The sequence below is a fragment of the Eretmochelys imbricata genome, chromosome 16 (genome assembly GCF_965152235.1).
Source record: "Eretmochelys imbricata isolate rEreImb1 chromosome 16, rEreImb1.hap1, whole genome shotgun sequence".
Taxonomy (NCBI): domain Eukaryota; kingdom Metazoa; phylum Chordata; order Testudines; family Cheloniidae; genus Eretmochelys; species Eretmochelys imbricata.
Genome location: NC_135587.1, coordinates 2,371,375 through 2,389,508, shown reverse-complemented (window position 1 = coordinate 2,389,508; position 18,134 = coordinate 2,371,375). Strand labels below are relative to the sequence as shown.

The window sequence follows — 18,134 nt, the reverse complement described above, 5'->3', positions numbered from 1 at the left end:
CTTTCTGCCAGTTTCCCCCAAGATTGATTCTTCCCTCCCCATCCCCTTCAACCTGTTCCAGTCCTGGATATCCCCTTCCCCTGGCTTTGTCCCAGTCTTTTCACCTTCCAGTCCCCTCTCCTCAGGCTTCTCATCCTAGCTGCTTTCCTCACCCAGCCAGTCCTAGCTGCCTAGCTTCTGAGACAGAATCTCCCCTCCCCACAAAACCCAAGTCTCTCCCTCTTCCAACACCTAATCCCCGTCTCTGACCAGCCAGCGCATTCTTGCCCCACAGCCCACCTCCTTGCCCTGGCTCTCCTTCACTCTCTTTCCCCCTACCCCACCCATACTAATTTCTAATCCTAATCTGTTTGCTGAGTCTCAACCCTCGGTTCCCAGGCCCTTTTCCTTCATCAGCTCCAGTCCCTCTCCTTACCCAACCAGTCCCAGTCTCCCTAACCCTCTCCTTGCACAATTGTCCCAAATGGCCATTCCTCCCTCTCTCCAGCCCCCAGCCTACCCCCATGCATTGCAGTCCTTCTCTCACCAGACTCCTTGTCCAAATCTTCTACTTCACCTCTACTGGGCCCAGGCTCTATTTTTGGCAGCTTCTTCCTTCATGCTGCCGGCACCACTGGCTGGGCGAAGGGATCACTGAAAAGCAGAGGAGAAAGGCCCCCTTGTCTCAGTTCCAGTGCTCAGCCCCAGCCAGGGCAGCAGCAGCCATTACAAGGAAACTCTGGCTTTGCCTCCATGGTAGCCATGGGCTGGCATGTACTCTGTGTGACCAGCAGCAGGCATGATGGGAGGCTTGAGCATGCTCAGTGAGGACCGAATCTGTGGAGATTTTAGCTGTGAAAATGCAGCAAGTCTTTGGGGGGGGGGGGGGGGGAAAAGAGAATCAGCCCACACATGTTCCAAGGCTAACTCGGGCAACAATCAGCCGATTGCCGCGGGGGTGACAAAAGGCACCTCCCTGCCAGAGGCCACTACCCTGCCAAACTTTACATCTCTGCTCCAAAGCAAGGGAGTGTTAGAGTACTTCAAAAGGACTTTTAACATATGAAAAACGTTTTTCACTAGCCTCATTCTCAGCAACAGCTGAACGATTTTGGCTGAAATTTTCCAAGAAAATTCAGCCTGAGGCAGACACACAACATGGAAAAATATCAACCCAGTTCCAGCTTGGCACTTATAAGCAACTGAAAACAGTCCTGTAACGAGAGGCATCGGACCACGTTAATATGCAGTTCTACCAGCCTCACTCCTAACACAGCAGATTTTCTTCCTTCTTGATGCCTAGCTCACCAGAGCAGTCTCTGTATTCACTGGTGCTTTCCATGAAACTGGGCCAGAGCTAGAAACCACTCCACCCGTACCCTTTTCCAACAACTCCTGCCACTGCCTCTTCCTATTTCTAAAAAAGAAAAGGAGTACTTGTGGCACCTTAGAGACTAACCAATTTAGCTCACGAAAGCTCATGCTCAAATAAATTGGTTAGTCTCTAAGGTGCCACAAGTACTCCTTTTCTTTTTGCGAATACAGACTAACACGGCTGTTACTCTGATTCCTATTTCTAGTATCTTCTCTCTCCATTCTACAGCAGAGTTTAATTTTTGAGAGAAGCGGCTTTCTCTCCTAATTCTTAGTGAGCCAATGGTGTCACAGCTTTCTGTACTAATAGACTAGTCTTTTTCATTAGCGTTTCTCAAAACTTCATGGTTAGCCCCTAACAGGATCCAGGTAAGTCATCCATGCTCACCTTGGTTTTTTTTTTTTTTTTTTACAAATAAAACCTACCACTATAGCAAAAAGTTAAACATTGTTTCTAACAGTCTGTTCTGCACAATGATTAAAAATCCTCAAAGAGCTGCTGCATGGATTATGGTCCTTAGTGCCAGTGCACTGAGATAGTGCCATGAAAAAAAATGTCAGTCATGCTAATTATCTGCCTATTGAAACAAGCAGAAAACAGGACCAGCATCATATGTATATATGTCCCTTTTTGCATTCACAGGAACTTCTACTGGTTCATTTAAAGCAACTAATTATGTGCTACTTTATATGCTAAGGTGTTAATTAAAACCAGCATAGTTTTACTGGTATAACCCCCGGTACACATTCCCATGAAAGGGCTTTTTCTTGGGCTTAGTTTATACATTGCTTGGGAAGGGGTTTAAAAAAAGGCCCTTATAACTATGCAAGTATGACAGGTAAAACTACTGGGGTTTCATGGCAGACGCTCGAGAGAAATGAACTAGGAGGACTGACCCACGGACCAAAGAAGTGAAACCCAACTGAAGTGATTTTTTTTTCAGGTTCTTTAGGTTAACACTTATTTTACTAAAAACTTGGAGAAAAAGCTCTTTCAGAATTCAATACCTATTAATAGTCTATTAAGGACAGAGAAAATTTACACTGCGTATTTGAGTCACCCATTTAGTTCCTCAAAAACAATAGAGAGCACCCAAATTTGATGTTTCTGGTATTTCTAAGGAAAAAGCAAGCATAAAATTCCAGTATCTATTATACATAATAAAAAAGCAAGAGGGGCCAAAATAGTTCTCTTTTCCAAAGCAGGTCAAAAAATTTTCCTTCCAACATTTTTGATGTTAATTTTCACTATTAAGTAAAAAAAATTCAGAAAGATATGATTTTCAGATTGATAGCATCTCTTTAAAGTAAGGAGTATCCCAAAGCAATCACTGGACCTACCAGATCAGTTACAAATATCTGGAGAAGCAAGAGAGAAGATCCTTTGGCTACAGGTACACATTCATGAGCATACAAAGGTTTGACAGCAGGAAACCAGATTTAACTTTCTGCAAACACAAAGCATAATCTCTAGCAGCCCTTCTCCAGTGCAAGTGGGATCAACTAGCTCCATGCCCTTCCAGTCTCTTTGATGATACCCTGAATTCTGCCAAGTGTCAAGGCTTGGTGTACTAGAAAGAAAATGCTTAGTAAGAGATATAAAGACCAAGTGTTACTGAGCTTCAGAAATGACTAAAAGGGAACAGGAGAAAACTACAGAGCAGAGCAGACAACAGTTCATTCCAACCCTTTACTTTGTTTGTTTTGCTTTTTTAAATATAACTTCCATGCAGAGTTCTCCAGAGTAACTGCTGATGTCTGAGCCAGTCTCCTGGCCTTGGCACAGCCACAGATACCATTTAGCCACATGGGAGGAAAAGCTTTTGCTACATGACAGTTTTTTTACTTGTAGGCCAACAATGTGTTCTCATCTGAACATTACAGTAAATGTGTCCTATTGAGAATTTCTAACAAAAAACTGTACATGAGTTTACAAACATATTAACATATAAATAATGAGAAGCTTCCTGCCCGGAGCCTCCACAGTAGTCTTTTTGCTTGAGAATATAATACTGGAAGGGAAGACCCAATCCCTTTCCACAGCACCAGTCAGAGCTGGCTTAGTCCAGTCAGCTATTCTGCTCAAGCATCACAGGGTTTGTCTTCTTCAGTGCCTCTGGCTTCAATAAGCAGTCTGTCATTACTGTGCAAAAGCAAGAGTCCAATGCCTTTGAGAAGGAATCCTGCTGCTGAGAGGCCTGTGCCACCCGGTCATCGTTCTGGTCCGAGCTCTTGCTGGAAGGTTCGTTTCTTCTCCCGACAGTGCTTCTTGTGAGCAGGCCAGTCCTTCTGCTGGCACTGAGACCCACAGTACCTTGCTACCTGGCATCGGCCACATATATTGAATTCACGTAACTAGAAAAAATGCAGAAGAGTGATCAGTTAGCCAGCTCAGCCCCAACAGTCCAGGTAAGCCATTCCCCAAGAAGCCAGACACACTGACAAGCCCCATCATAAATCTATCAGCATTTGGGAAATATGAACATCCAACAACTAGATTCACTGAATCAGTAGGATGTGCAACCATTGCACTAGCTTATGCTCTAAAGGCAACTGCAGCACTGAGAAGTTAACAGGTGTAATGAGCTGCGACCACTGACCGTTTCACATTTTCAGATATCTGCTTCATTGAGACAAGGCTCAGCACTCAGACCACCCCTCACCCCATCTACTCTCTGCCAGTTTCCCCTTCCAAAACTCCTTTGTCTAAAGGTTGCCTATCACCTCCTTCCTAGCAATGGCTAGGCATGCTACTACTTTGACTCCTCTACTGCTCAGATCTTCATCTGCAGTTTTATCGCCTCTTGTCTAATGCAACTCCCCTCTTTTCAGTTTTCTGCAGCTCTCCAACAGGCACAGAATGCTGCTGCCCATCCTCTGACATACAAAGCAGCATTAACACCCTCTCAGCAAGTTTATTAGATCAGTTCAGGTTCCAGTTCAAGATTTCCTATTTTTAAAACCCCGATGGATTTGCTTAACCCTTCCCCACCACTGGCTGCCTTGCTGTCCCTTCACAACCTTGCCACTTATAACAGAAGAGCCTTCTCTGCAGCTCTTGTCATCTGGAATAGTCCACTTTGTGTACCTCCCACCATGCATACTTGCTAAAGCATTTTGATATTCAGTCTGCATGGATTATACACGTAACTGTGGTATACAGCCAATTACTCAGAGTGTAAACACCTTAACAATTCCTCAGGCTTCGTGGTGGTCTAACGGGGAGTAATGAAATTCAAATGAAAAAGAGAAAGTTAGTACTACTAGAAAAAATACCTTGCAGTTATTAAGGCAGGGAATTTTCTTCTATAGAGACTCAGATGAAGAAGATTAGGGATGGTTTGAGACACTTAAATCTAGACAAGGCAAAGCACTGGAGACTACACTGCAGGGAACAATCTTTGGACATAAAGTGGCCTAGTGGGTCTCTTCCATCGCTACTTTCAGTGTACTTTGAACACACCTGTTTTTCAATCATTGTGCATGGGGGGTAGTGACATTCATAGTATGTGCATGAGTTTTCCTCTTCCTCCACAACGTCCCCATTAGCGTTGTAATACCGCGTTACATTCAACACAGGAAACTGCTCTTCTATTGGATCAGTGGGAAGCTGCTGGATCGCCAGCCAGTACAGACTTTGTTCCCTTTAACAGAAAAAACACATGAATTCTTTAACCCCATTAGAGTTAAGGGTCCATTTGCATTCCTCCCTTAACCAGCCTCTTTTCAGGCCTGATGCAAAAACTACCACCAAAAAATGTTTAATTGAGGACACTGTATTTAAATAAGGGTCGATTAAAGGGCTTGTTCCCCAGTTTGAGCTCTCCTGGCCTGCTCTAATGTAGAAACTCTTGCCATTCACCAGTTTCTCAAAGGAAGTTTCTTAAATTGACCAATGTTCTGAACATCATCATCTTACTGGTGCTGCAGCTATTTCAACTTAGTAGACGAAGAAATTAATGAGATTGAAGCCCATAGGTCTCCACTAACATAACACATACACTGTTCTAATGTTATTAAGACTGTACCATACAATTGAAACAAAACATCACTCAGGGAGATGAGTGAGGTCTGAAACTTACATGGACCATAGTCTATGCAGCAGAGCACAGACTCAGGCCCCCACAATACACTAGCACAATAGGATGGAATCTGATTCCAGTAACTCACTTTGTGTTTAATACATATTAAGTTTGAATACCACTGCATTTGTTGGCTCATATCAGCTATGCTGGAATTTTGGTGCCTCAGGATAAGAGCCACAAGTGCACTATAGTGAGCTAAATGCCAGATGACTAAAGATCATGCTACTGGCTTCAGCAACACAGTATTTGAGCACCAAGCACGGGATTTCTCAGGACTAACTGTATGTGGCAAGATTTTTCTCCGCACTAAATCTCTATGCAAACTATGCTGGAAAGACCCCCAAAATAGTTTGCACTCAAGGCTGAGCTATCATCTCCCTTCATGTTTTTGGTTTAATTTTAGTTTCCTCAAGTTGCAGGAGGTAGGTTTTTATCTTTTATTGCTTGATATTAGCCAGTTGTAATATTGTCATGCTTGGCTTGTTACACAACACTTCAATACATTTCAAAGATCTATGTTATGGGGATTGAGTGATCTTTATTACTAGTAGTGCAACACAAGTGACAGGATTGTTTCAGCATTAGATGCTGTAGTGATGGACATTACAGAAACATCTGCTAGACAGTTGTTGCATCTGCTGATGCGTCTACTTGACCTAAGAAATCCTGACATCACAGGTAGTTACTGCAAAACTACTGTGATGTCAAACTATGACTCCAAACAAGCACTCCTGATCCTAGGGGCTGAGCCATTTTTTTAATAGTATCTACTTCAAGTCACATAACCCCTATTATCACAAGGGATTGTAAGCACTTTACAAGCTACGCACAGGGAACACTTCATCAACTGACCTACAGCAACTTCTGGAAAGTTAGGAGGCTACTGTGTAGCGTTTAACCGTTTAGGACAGGAATTGAAATCCTTTATCCAGTTAAAACTGCAGACTTAGTTTTATGATGCCCAAATGCCATCATCCAAGTGGAATGGAATGTATGCAAGTTTAATAAAAAGCTACATTTGTAGCCAACAAGATTTTGATTGTTTTCTTCTTTCAACAATTATGATATAAATAGCCTTGGTGGAATTCAATTTTTGTAGTTTAAGTAGATATCAATGTATTTTTAATATTTTGTATTTTAATCTAAGTTTTCACAGTTGTGGAAAATTACAGGGGGAGGGTTAGACAATATGTAACAACAGAACACACTGAAACTCAAAAAAGTAAAGCTTTATAACCACTAAACTACATATTGTCAATGTCATATCAGAATAGACAAAGTAATTAGTTCACGACTTTTTTTTTTTTTTTAATTTTGCCTATCTAAATTCTGATCATCATCAATGGAAATTTTTCGTTGGTTTGTGAGTGTCCCTGCCACAATTCTAAAAGACAAAGAACAGAAAAGGAGGGGAGACAGTTGGTCACAGTGATGACAGTTTGTTTTGTCTATAAACCACAATAATAATTTGTTGGATGCAGCTTACTCCTGAGCTCCATTACATCTCACCCATAAATATTGCTTTGATATACCTTTGTTTACTAGAAATGTCTTCAGCCTTGGGTCTCCATCCCCACGGGACTAAACGCAGATTGTCCAGTCGGTTGTCTACCGTCACTGCATTCAAATGCACCACTTGAAATCCTGGGGCAATCCCTCCCCGGTGCCTCTCCCTGGAAGAGATTAAATACAATTTGCAGTTCACAGCAAAGTACAGTTCTCCACAGACCATGGTTGGTGTGCTCCTTATCAGAGATAACATTCATGTCACTGTAGTGACAGATCTTCATGGCATTCTTATTAGAATAGACTTATTCCACAAGTTTACTATTCTGCCATAAAAGTGCTCTAGCTCAAAAATTTAATTGTAAGGCCACAGTCTACTCCCTTAATTGAAAAAGAAAATTACAGAATAAAATTTTATAGCACTTCTGCAAGACGTTAGGACAGTCAAGATGCATTAGATCAGATACACTTAGGTGCATGCGTAACATGCACATGCAACACAGTTAGAGCTCCATTAGGAAGTCTCTGAGCAAGGACTTAAAGGCTCCAGAGCTTCACCAGTAACCAGCAAGCACCATTTTAGTGCCAGTAATTCTATACAGTACACACTATAAAGACTCCTTTGGAACCACTGTGGGCTTTCGTGACCAGCAGGTACAAATAGAGATTTGTTTAAACAAAGAGGTTGGACAATTAGAATTTACAGGCCTTGCTTAATATACCACCCTCCCCCCCATCTACATTTATTTCCTCCTACTCCTTTCATTCCCTACATGCCTCCCCCCATTACTGTTCCTTTCATCTTTCTTCTGCTCTTTCACCCCATCAACCTGCTCTCTGTCCATGGGCAAGTGTCATTCCTGGCCCATCCTCCTTTTCTATTCCCAACTCATTTCGTGTAGCAATCTCTCTAAATCACCCCTGTCCTGAATTATTCCTCCATGTCTTAATTTCAGAGTGCAAGTCTGCAGGGCAGGGAGCTGGATCCGGCTATGTGCTTTGGAAAGCGACGAGTAATTTACAGCACTATAAGAGAATGTTAACGGTAGGAGCAATGAACATTAAAGGTATTTCATGTGGGGATGGAGGCACAGCTCATTAAGCTTGCCCCACACTTCCCATTATAAGTCCCTGTTTTCAGTTGCTTATAAAACTTTGCCTAATTTTAACAGTTTAAGTTAAAATTTTCCACACTGGGGGTCTGCCTCAGGCTAGATGTTTTTGGAAAATTTCAGCCAAAAAGGTTCAACTGTTCCTGAGAACCAGGATTAGAAAACATTTTGTCCATGTCAAAAAAAAATTCTTGAGTCCTTTTCTTTGAAATGCTCTAGCACTCCCCTGCTTTAGACCGGGGACAGCCTTTGCATCAAGGATGTGCCTTTTGCCTTCCCCATGAAAATCCACCCAAATGTGGTCACAAGCCTTTCAAAAAATCAGTTTGCACATACTCAGTGAAGACATTAGAACTTAGCGGTAAAGACGTCTGACAATTCCATATATGCCTCTCTCTGCTCCCAGTGCTGACCAGACTGCAATGTGTCATCCTCAGAGCCACAATGCATGCTCCAGCCCAGGCTGCAGGATGCAAAGCTGGATTTTACTTTTAACTGCTCCTCTGGACCTGGGTGGGACCAGGCACTAGAATTAAGAGCAAGGAGCCTGTCCCGCCTGTGCTCTCAATGACCTAACTGGTGGCATCTGATAGAGCCAGGGAGTCAAACTGGGATGAGAAGACTGAGGAGACTGGGACAAGGAATCAATGATTGGGCAGAAGCAGTCAAGCCTGGGAGAATGGGCAGAAGAACACATGCCTACTAGGGTAGGCCAGAGCCTGAAATAAAGACCAAGATTCCTGCATCTCTCCATTCCTCTCCTGTCAAACAATATCTGGGAAACCCATTAGCAAAGTGTGCAGCTCATCCCCTTCGAGTGCTGGTCCACATAAGATGACAACCTATTACTGCAATCAGTTACCCCAGTAGCTCAAGTGGTAGAAGCCTGTGCAGTGGATCTAAATATTCCAATCCTGCTGTTAACACACAGGGATGTCAGTAGGATGCCACATGATGGAATTTGTTTTTTTAGTTTGCTTTTTAAAAAACCCTATGAAATAATACAATATGTTAGAAGAACACTACATTTGCAAAGTCAAGCAATCAAAAGTTAGAAAATGCCTGAATTAAAGGTGCACATGCAACCTTAATTTGGCCCCGTGTCTATGCGTGATAGAGTCTTTAATTACATGATCAGGCTATTTTTTCCACAGGACTCCTCATGCCTCTGAGAATAAAAAAGGATGAGTGGGGAAGGAAAACTCATCCTGAGGGCAGATTAGCCAGGGAGACATGAAAATCCTGCTTTGGGGAATGAATGGGCAAGGGCCTGTCCTGAGGCCATGGGCAAGTATAACAGGGAAGGATATGGAGCCCTTTTGTAAAGGACATTGGCAGTGTTGTTTAGGCTGCTGTCACCATTTAGTCCCAACTAAGTGCTGCAAATCACACTCCATTGAAGTAAATAGGATAGAGAGAAATAAGCTTCCCCTTTGCATTCTGGGAGTAGCTAGTTTCCTGTGCTGAGGGCTGAGCTGTGATTTTAAACTAATTTTAGTTAAACTGGTGTCAACGGCAGTTTCGACACTTATTTTGAAACCGCAATATGCAGTACTAACTCAAGATTGTTAAGTAGACAACCCCTAAAATGGCAACAACTCATCAGTAATGTCAGGCAGACAAGCTTAGCTCTTGCAGTATAAGCTGCATTCTTGCAGAAAATGCCAACTGACTCAAACTTTTCTACCTGCTGCAGTTTTCTCCGGTTCTGAAATTAGGTTTAGAAAAGAGGCAAGGTTTGGGGTTGGGAACCGTGACTGGCTATTGGATGAGGACAACACTTCATCGTTTCATTTAAAGACCTCAAAGTGCTTTAGCGTCATAGCCCACTTGGAAGGAGGGCAGAACTTCGGGCTTGGCCTGCCAAGGAGAACATGGGGTTTTGTTCTGTAAGTCAATTCATGTAAGTCAATCTGAGCGACGCTGAAGCTCGGATTACTGGGGCAGGAAAAAGCCCAAGACCACTGACCAGGCTGTAGCTGGATGGTGCCTGCAGCCACGTTGTGGGAGGAATTAGGCAGGGAGGAATACTTGCCCAGAATGTGTCCCCATGTAACTAAAGGTTATCATAATTAAGGCTGCGAGTTTGTCACAAAGGTCGCGGACGTCACGGATTCCGTGACCTCAATGACTTCTGCAGTGGCTGGTGTGCCTGGCTCAGGGGCAGTCTCTTGGGCCACTGAATCTCCCCCTGCCCCCACAGCAGTTGGGGTGTGGAATGGGGCAGGGGATTGGGGCATGGGACGGAGTGAGGCAGACTGAGTGGCGCTTACCTGGGGGGCTCCCCAGAAGTGGCAACATCCCCCTCGCTCAGCCGCTAGGCGGAGTCGTGGCCAGGCAGCTCTGCACATTGCCTCTGCCCATAGCGCTAGCTTCACAGCTCCCATTGGTCGGGAATCACAGCCAATGAGAGCTGTGGGGGCAGTGCCTGCAGGCAAAGGCAGCACCCAGAGCTGCCTGGCCATACCTCCGCCTAGCAGCTAAGCAAGGGGGATGTCGCCGCTTTTGGGGAACCCCCCAGGTAAGCGGCGCCCAGAGCCTGCCTCACTCTGTCCCATGCCCCAATCCCCTGCCCCCTCCCACACCCAAACTCTGCTGCTGCTGCAGGGGGGAAGAGGGGAGGTGCGGAGCCAGGTAAGGAGCCTGCCAGCCCCGGCAACCCAATCCCCCCGGAACCAGCAGGAGTCCCGGATCCAGGACCACGTACCACTGCCCCACTCCCCCCGCCCAAGCACCCGCGAGGGCCCTGGGCAGCCCCCCCCTCAAGTTTTATTCATTGGTATTTGTTGTAAAAGTCATGGACAGGTCATGGGCCATGAATTTTTGTTTACTGCCCATGACTTTTACTAAAAATACCCATGACTAAAACGTAGCCTTAATCATAATGCATACATGCACGGGGAGGGAGCATAAAGAGATACTATTTTATGTACACAATTCAACTGAATTCATTAGAATTTATTCAAACAGTAAAGCAGTCTTGTTACTGAAAGAGGGAATGAATGGGCTGCTCAATATGCAAACAGCTGGACCACCACAATATGGATAACTTTCAGTCAGTCATTTGAACAAAAGCTGTATCCTTTTATGGGATTATTAATGCTACTTATGGACTTTAGTTATTACAGCATTAGGTTTGTGTCTACTGCAGTGGGCAATCTGATTTACTAAACAATTATAGTCAGTTACCTTTGCAACGAGATTATCCAGCATTGCCAGAGGCACTAAACCTAACAGGTGCAGAATGCTGAGGACTTGTCTACACTTGAAATGATACAGCAGCAACGCTTCAGCGCAGACACTACCTATGCTGACAGGAGGGTTTCTCCTGTCAGCATAGGTAATCCACCTCCCTGACAGGTGGGTAGCTAGGTCGACTGCAGAATTCTTCTATTGACATAGCGCTGTCTACACAAGAGGTTTATTGTTTAACTGTGTCACACCCCTGAGCAACGTAGCTGGGTTGACCTAACATTTCTAACACAGGCCTTAGACACGAGTGAGGGGCAGTATGTGAAAACACTATTTGGGGGGAGGAGGGGGATCTCAGGGGGGTCCCACAGTTGCATGAATATTTAGCCAGAAAATTCATTAAGCAGTAGGTCTGAGTGGATATTTTCTGGGCAACTCCAATTTAGGGAAACAATATACGAACTCATCAAGGTGACCAACAAACAATATCCCTAGGTTTATTTCTCAAAATAAAGGGCTTTCAATGACTACTTCAGGATTCTCTCACCATAAGCAAAAAGAAAAGGAGTACCTGTGGCACCTTAGAGACTACCAAATTTATTTGAGCATAAGCTTTTGCGAGCTACAGCTTCATCCAGTGAAGTGAGCTGTAGCTCACAAAAGCTTATGCTCAAATAAATGGGTTAGTCTCTAAGGTGCCACAGGTACTCCTTTTCTTTTTGCGGATACAGACTAACACAGCTACTACTCTGAAACCTCACCATAAGCAGTACCTTTTCTACAAACTTTTAAGTTCAGTTTTTAGTTACCAATGATAGTCAAGGCTTTGTTCTGTGCATAAAAGGGAGCAAAATAAGTTCCTACAAGATAGCTAGACAGGAGAACACACACTTTACAAAGTTAAATAACCAATTTAAAGTACTGAACATATCAGCCTCTGAAGTGTTTAGATAGGAGGCACAGGTGACTTGCCTGACAAAGGATCTAGAGCACTGACTAGTATTCAATAAAGTGTACAAACTTGGAAGTTAGTAGCAAACAAAGCACCACCACGTTGAAACAGTCTGTTGAACCTTTAGCATTGTCCTATCCCAATCAATCATTCATAAGACTGAGCGAACACACAAAACATTCACATCTCACTGGTACTACTGGAAGTTATACTTGCATATGATGGGGTGAACAGGACCCAAAGATTCTAGGAATTTAGTAACTCCTAGATTTAAACTATGGGTATAGATGGGCATAATTCGGGCAAACAATTAGTTTCCCATGAGCAACATTTCTTACAGATAGACTGGTTTTGTTCTTTATTAAGTCTTGTAACAAAGCAGATCTCTAATTGCACCCACTGTTAGTGTAATAATGCATTTAATGCACATAATACATTATTTAATGTACAAACAAACTGAAGATTGCAAGCTACACCCCTGACTGAAACCTTTAGTATATTAATTCTTTGTACACCTACCACAGTAGCTCATGCAGCAGACGCCCAGATCCCCTTCCTCTGTTTTTGTCAAAAGCATAAGCAAATATTTTAGCACCATTTCCATCAGCATCTACCTCCATCCGAGCCTGGAGAGAAGGAAAGAGTGTTCTGTGACCAAGGGCATTCAGCTGTCAGCAGCATTGCTTAACATTCCATTTGGGAAATGGGAGATAGGAAAGACCAACACCCAACATCATCTGCCCCCTGCAACTGCAGGAAACTGATTATGTGCCACTTCATCTTAATGGGATTTTAGTTATTTAATACTTCTGTATTAGACAGAGACCAAAAGGTTCTGCTATTGCACAAATGTGATGATCTGGGGAGAAGGAAGAGGTTGACTACACACAGCAGAAATGCTATGGGCAAAGACGACGTGGGCCTGTGGTTAGGGTGTCAGCCTAGCTTCTCTGCTCTGCTACAGACAATGGACAAGTCAACTGGTCTCTCTGTGCCACTGCGCCCCGTTTGTAAAATGGGGATAACAGCACTTCCCAATCGCACAGGGATGCTGGTAGGATAAGTGCATTAAAAATTGTAATGACTCAGATATTATGGTACAGGGGCCTTAGAAGGACTTTTGAAAGACAGACAGAATTCACCATTGAGTCATGTAGAGCCCACACTTGTTGCTTCAGAATTTATTATGTTTTCCTCACCACACCACAGCAGCTGCTAATGGGACTGGAATGGAGAAGGAAAAGGGAAACATGATCTTTCTCTACACAGACAAAAAAGGGTGTGTTTTTTAAACCACCCCACCCACCTTAACACCCACACACACAGTTTAATACCTTTAAGGACAGTTGAGCTGGTCTGTGAACACCACAGTCTTAAAGGTTGTGTCTACCCAGGTATAGGGAAGGGGTTCAATTGAGTTAAGCTAACTTGATTGAAAATAGACCTTTTCTGCCTCTATAGATTTACCCTACAACTAAACCTTTTTAAACAAGGTTGCAGCTTAACAATTGTAATTATGTATGTCTTACAGGTTAATATCCATGTTCAGAAGCCATGCTGTAAACTTAGAGGCTAGTAGTAATGTTAATAGCTATCTATCCTCTCTAGAGAGGGGAATTGTCATTTGCTAGCACTATTCTAACCACAGTATGTCAAGAGTCTAATAACCACATTGGCTCAGAGAACTTAAAGCTCAGAACACTTACCTCAAAAGAGTAACTCTCCACTAATGGGATGTCTTGTTCATCTATTAGCGTGTACTTTGTCTAAAATATACCAAACATGTTAAAGGGAGTTAAGAACAGCTATAACTTTTTGAAAGATATAAGGTTAATACTGAAGTTATTCTACAATATGATTTAACTAGCAGTATTTTAACTCGGCAAGTAAGCAGCACCTGCACAACCGGTTCCTGATGACATCACTTTACTGGGAACAGATTTTTTAGCTCTATTCTTTACACCAGGGGTTCTCAACCTCTTTCTTTCTGCACCCCCCTCCCCATAAAACCTCCATGGCCCATCTGTTCCACAACAACTATTTTTCTGCATGTCCAGTAGATTAAAAGCCAGGGCTGGCACTAGTGGATAGCAAGCAGGGCAATTGCCTTTGAAAGCCCACATGACAGGGGCTCCGCAAAGCTAAGTTGCTCCGGCTTTGGCTTCAGCCCCACGCAGCTTTGGCTTTCTGCCCTAAGCACCATAGAGTCCAACACCGGCCTTGCTCTCTGGTTTACTTTGGTGGACCCCCTGAAACCTGCTTGCGGCCTCCCCAGGGGACTTCAGAATCTGCTGCCTTACACAACCAAGGCTTGCCATGTGAAGTGGGATGGCAAAGCATCCAGACCCTAGGTTTAATACAGGATCCACTAGCATTGTGGAAGTTATTAAAATATTAGTGATGTATCCAGTTATTTACCCGTTACCTAATCTAGAAAGAATATGTTCAGCCCCGTAGGGCGAAGGACCCCCGCGGCGGGTCGCCGCTCCGGAGCGGAGGGAAGGAATGCGCCCCCGTGCCCTGGGGAGAGACCAGGTGGGCGAGGTAAGGTCTGTAACTGGACCAACCTCTACAGCGCAGACAGGCGCCTCTGAGCCCGAGGAGCCCCGGGGGCAGCGCGCCCCGCCCGCCGCCACAGCCCCGGGGGCAGCTCGCCCCGCGCTCGCGGCCGCCCTCGCTCCTGTCAAAGCCCCGTCGCCCCCCCACGAACGCAGAAACAGCGGAGAACAGACGCGGAGGCCGCTCAGCGGCGACCGCCCGCGTCTCCCCCGAAACCTGGGGCCCGCGAAGGCGACCCCGCCCGCCCAGGAGCGCCGCGCCCGGAGGCATCGCGGCGACGCACGAGCGGCGCGGGGCGGGACGGGCCGAGCCCCGCGGCAGGACCCGGGCTAGGCGCGAGCACACGCACGGCACGGGCGGACTCGGCAGCGGCTCCATCGACGAGCGGAGCCGGCCCGAGCGCCCAGGCCCCGCGGCCGGAGACCGCCCCCCGCGCTGGCGCCGCCCGCCCCATCGTCCCCGGGACGAGGCTGCGACCCTCGGGCCGGGGACGCGAACGCCCCGGGCAGCCCGGCCGGGCCCCGCGCGCCCCGACGCGGAGCGGCCCCGGGCCCGCCCCCAGCGACTCCCGCGCCCCGGCTCCGCGCCGCCGCGCGCCCGGCCAGGCCAGGCGAGGGCCGCGCTTCCCGCCCGCCGCGTGCCCGGGGCAGCGCTGCCGCCTGGGAGCCCCCGCGGGCCCCGCCAGGGCCGCCGCCGCCGCCCAGGGCCCCCGCCCGGCCGCGCTCGAGCCCCGCCGCGCCGCGCACCTTGCCGGCCACCCGGCCGAGCCGCACGATCCCCAGCTTGAAGTCGGTCATGGCCGGGCCGGGCCGGGCTCGGCGCCGCCGCCTGCGCTCGGGACTCTGAGCCCGGAGCCGCCGCTGCCACGCGCCGCCGCCTCGCGCACACCCGGGGGGCGGGACAGCACCCCGCCGCCCTCCCTGCGGCGCTCGGCCAATCACGGCACGCGTCGGGCTGCGCGTCACCCGCCTCCGCCGCGCTCGCGCCCAATCGGGAGGCGCGGCTGTGCGGCGTGACGCGGGGCAGCGGCCACACACAATGACGTCACACTCGCGGGAAGCTTTGTGCCGCCAACACTGGAGCGGAGCGACGCCACCGTGGGGGGGGGTTAAAGGCGCCGCCGCCGCCTCCTCCTCCTCCAGCCTCGCCGGCCAGTGCCGCCGCCCCCCTCCAAAACCCCTTGGACTACGCCCGGCCCCCGCCCCCTGGGCCTCCGACCCCGTGCACCGGCCCCCGCCCCCTGGGCCCCCTGCCCGGCCCGCAGCCCCTGGGCCCCCTGCTGAGAGTAGTTATCAAGGGCTCACAATCGAGCTGGAAGGGCATATCGAGCGTATCTGTCCTAGGTCTCAGAGTAACAGCCGTCTCTGTGTGTATATAATGTCTTCTGCAGTTTGCACGGTCTGCGTCCGATGAAGTGAGCTGTAGCTCACGAAAGCTCATGCTCAAATAAATTGGTTAGTCTCTAAGGTGCCACAAGGACTCCTTTTCTTTTTGTCCTAGGTCTGGTTCTATTCAGTATATTCATAAGCGATTTGTATAATGGCATAGAGAGTGCACTTACAAAGTTTCGCAAAAAGAAAAGGAGGACTTGTGGCACCTTAGAGACTAACCAATTTATTTGAGCATGAGCTTTCGTGAGCTACAGCTCACTGCTCAAATAAATGGGTTAGTCTCTAAGGTGCCACAAGTACTCCTTTTCTTTTTGCGAATACAGACTAACACGGCTGCTACTCTGAAACCTTACAAAGTTTGTGAACAGAACTGTGACGGAATCCCCTGCGTACAATCTGGAGCTGTGGGAATGCTATGCCCCCTTAACTCTCCAGCTTGGGATGTCTCACACAAAGCTGTGCCAGTGACAAACAGCAAACCCCTCCTGGCACCGTTATCACTCAGCCACCTGTATGTGGAGCCCCACACCAGCTAAATTGCATGAATGCTCCAAAAGCCACTCATGAATCATATAAAGAGAGGCACCAGCAAGTCACCCTAGCCTTTAACCCCAGAAATAAGCTATTTTGCACTACTTACGACTCCCATGGACAGCGCAAGCTCATTAATTAGTTTGCCACTTCAACAAAGGAAAGCAGACATGCATCAGCCTTTGTCATCTGAGCTGAGATTCCCCAAGCATTTCAACCAAAAACACACTGTTTTAGGTAAAATATAAAAACAGATTTATTGATTACAGAAAGATAAATTGTAAGTGATTATAAGTAGCAGGCATAGAGATCAGAGTTGGTTACATAAGAAATAAGACTAAACTCACAATCTAAATTCTCAGAGGGGTAGCCGTGTTAGTCTGGATCTGTAAAAGCAGATGTGGCACCTTATAGACTAACAGACGGAGCATAAGCTTTCGTGGGTGAATACCCACTTCGATGCACGTCATCTAAATCTAAATTCTGCAGACCAAGCAAGATTTGAATCAAGCAGTCGCTCACCCTAATATAGGTTACAGGCAGTTCACAGTTCTCAGTACCCAGGCTGGAATCCCTTTCCAGCCTGGGACCAATCTCCCCAGTTCAAAGTCTTTGTCTTCCAGTTCCAGGTGTTGAGATGAGGGGGAGAGAGGCCAAGTGATGCTGCAACTTTCCCTCTTTTATACTTTCTTCCAGCTGATAGAAAGACCCTTGCTGTGATGTGGGGGTTAGGCAATCCCCATGGGTTAGGTAGTCCCCACTACATAGGTGCCCTCTCCAAGGTGTCTCTGGGATTGTGGATTCCTTTTGATGAGCCATCAACGCCGGGCAGTGATGGTTGCCCCTTTGTCATTACTGAAAGGCCAGCAGTGTGTGTCTCCCAACCTCATAACATATTTCAAGAACACGCACATAGTAATATTTCATAATTTCACATGCGCATACAATTCAACAGGATATTAATGTCCAACAGATCAATACTTCTACAATGATACCTCACAAGGCATGCATATGACACAGCAGTGAATATGGGGATTCTAGGGTGCTGCTTTGAGGTAGAGTGTAACAAATACCAAGATGGAAGCGGTTGCAAGTGCATTGGAGGACAGGATTAGAATTCAAAATGGTCTTGACAAATAGGAGCAATGGTCTAAAATAAATAAGATGAAATTCAATAAGGATAAATACAAAGTACTACATTTAAGAAGGAATAATCATTTGTACAAATACAAAATGGGAAATGACTGTCTAGGAAAGAGTACTAAGGATCGGGGGTTAGAGTGAATAACAAACTAAATATGAGTCAACAATGTAATACTGTTGCAAAAAAAGCAAATATCATTCTGGAAGGTATTAGCATAGGGGTTCTCAAACTGGGGGTCGTGACCCCTCAAGGGGTGGCAAGGTTTTTACCTGGGGGGTCGTGAGCTTTCAGCCTCCACCCCCAAACCCT

At 46.4% G+C, this 18,134-nt stretch overlaps 1 protein-coding gene across 3 annotated transcripts; it reads right to left on the bottom strand.

The window, feature by feature from the left end:
- Positions 1-2,628: 2,628 nt before the first annotated feature.
- Positions 2,629-15,637, bottom strand: ZMYND19 (zinc finger MYND-type containing 19). 3 transcript variants are annotated; one of them, XM_077836115.1, is made up of 7 exons: positions 15,506-15,536; positions 13,907-13,966; positions 13,343-13,424; positions 12,720-12,826; positions 6,971-7,111; positions 4,817-4,997; positions 2,631-3,708 (listed from the first exon to the last, which is right to left on the bottom strand). In XM_077836115.1, exons 3-7 carry the CDS (start codon positions 13,343-13,345, stop codon positions 3,565-3,567), a joined length of 576 nt encoding a protein of 191 aa, XP_077692241.1. In that variant the 5' UTR covers positions 13,346-13,424; positions 13,907-13,966; positions 15,506-15,536; the 3' UTR covers positions 2,631-3,564. The 3 variants fall into 3 exon arrangements, with proteins under 3 accessions (XP_077692239.1, XP_077692241.1, XP_077692240.1); XM_077836113.1 differs by lacking the exon at positions 13,343-13,424 and having other exon boundaries at positions 2,629-3,708; positions 15,506-15,637; XM_077836114.1 differs by lacking the exon at positions 15,506-15,536 and having other exon boundaries at positions 13,907-14,801.
- Positions 15,638-18,134: the final 2,497 nt, after the last annotated feature.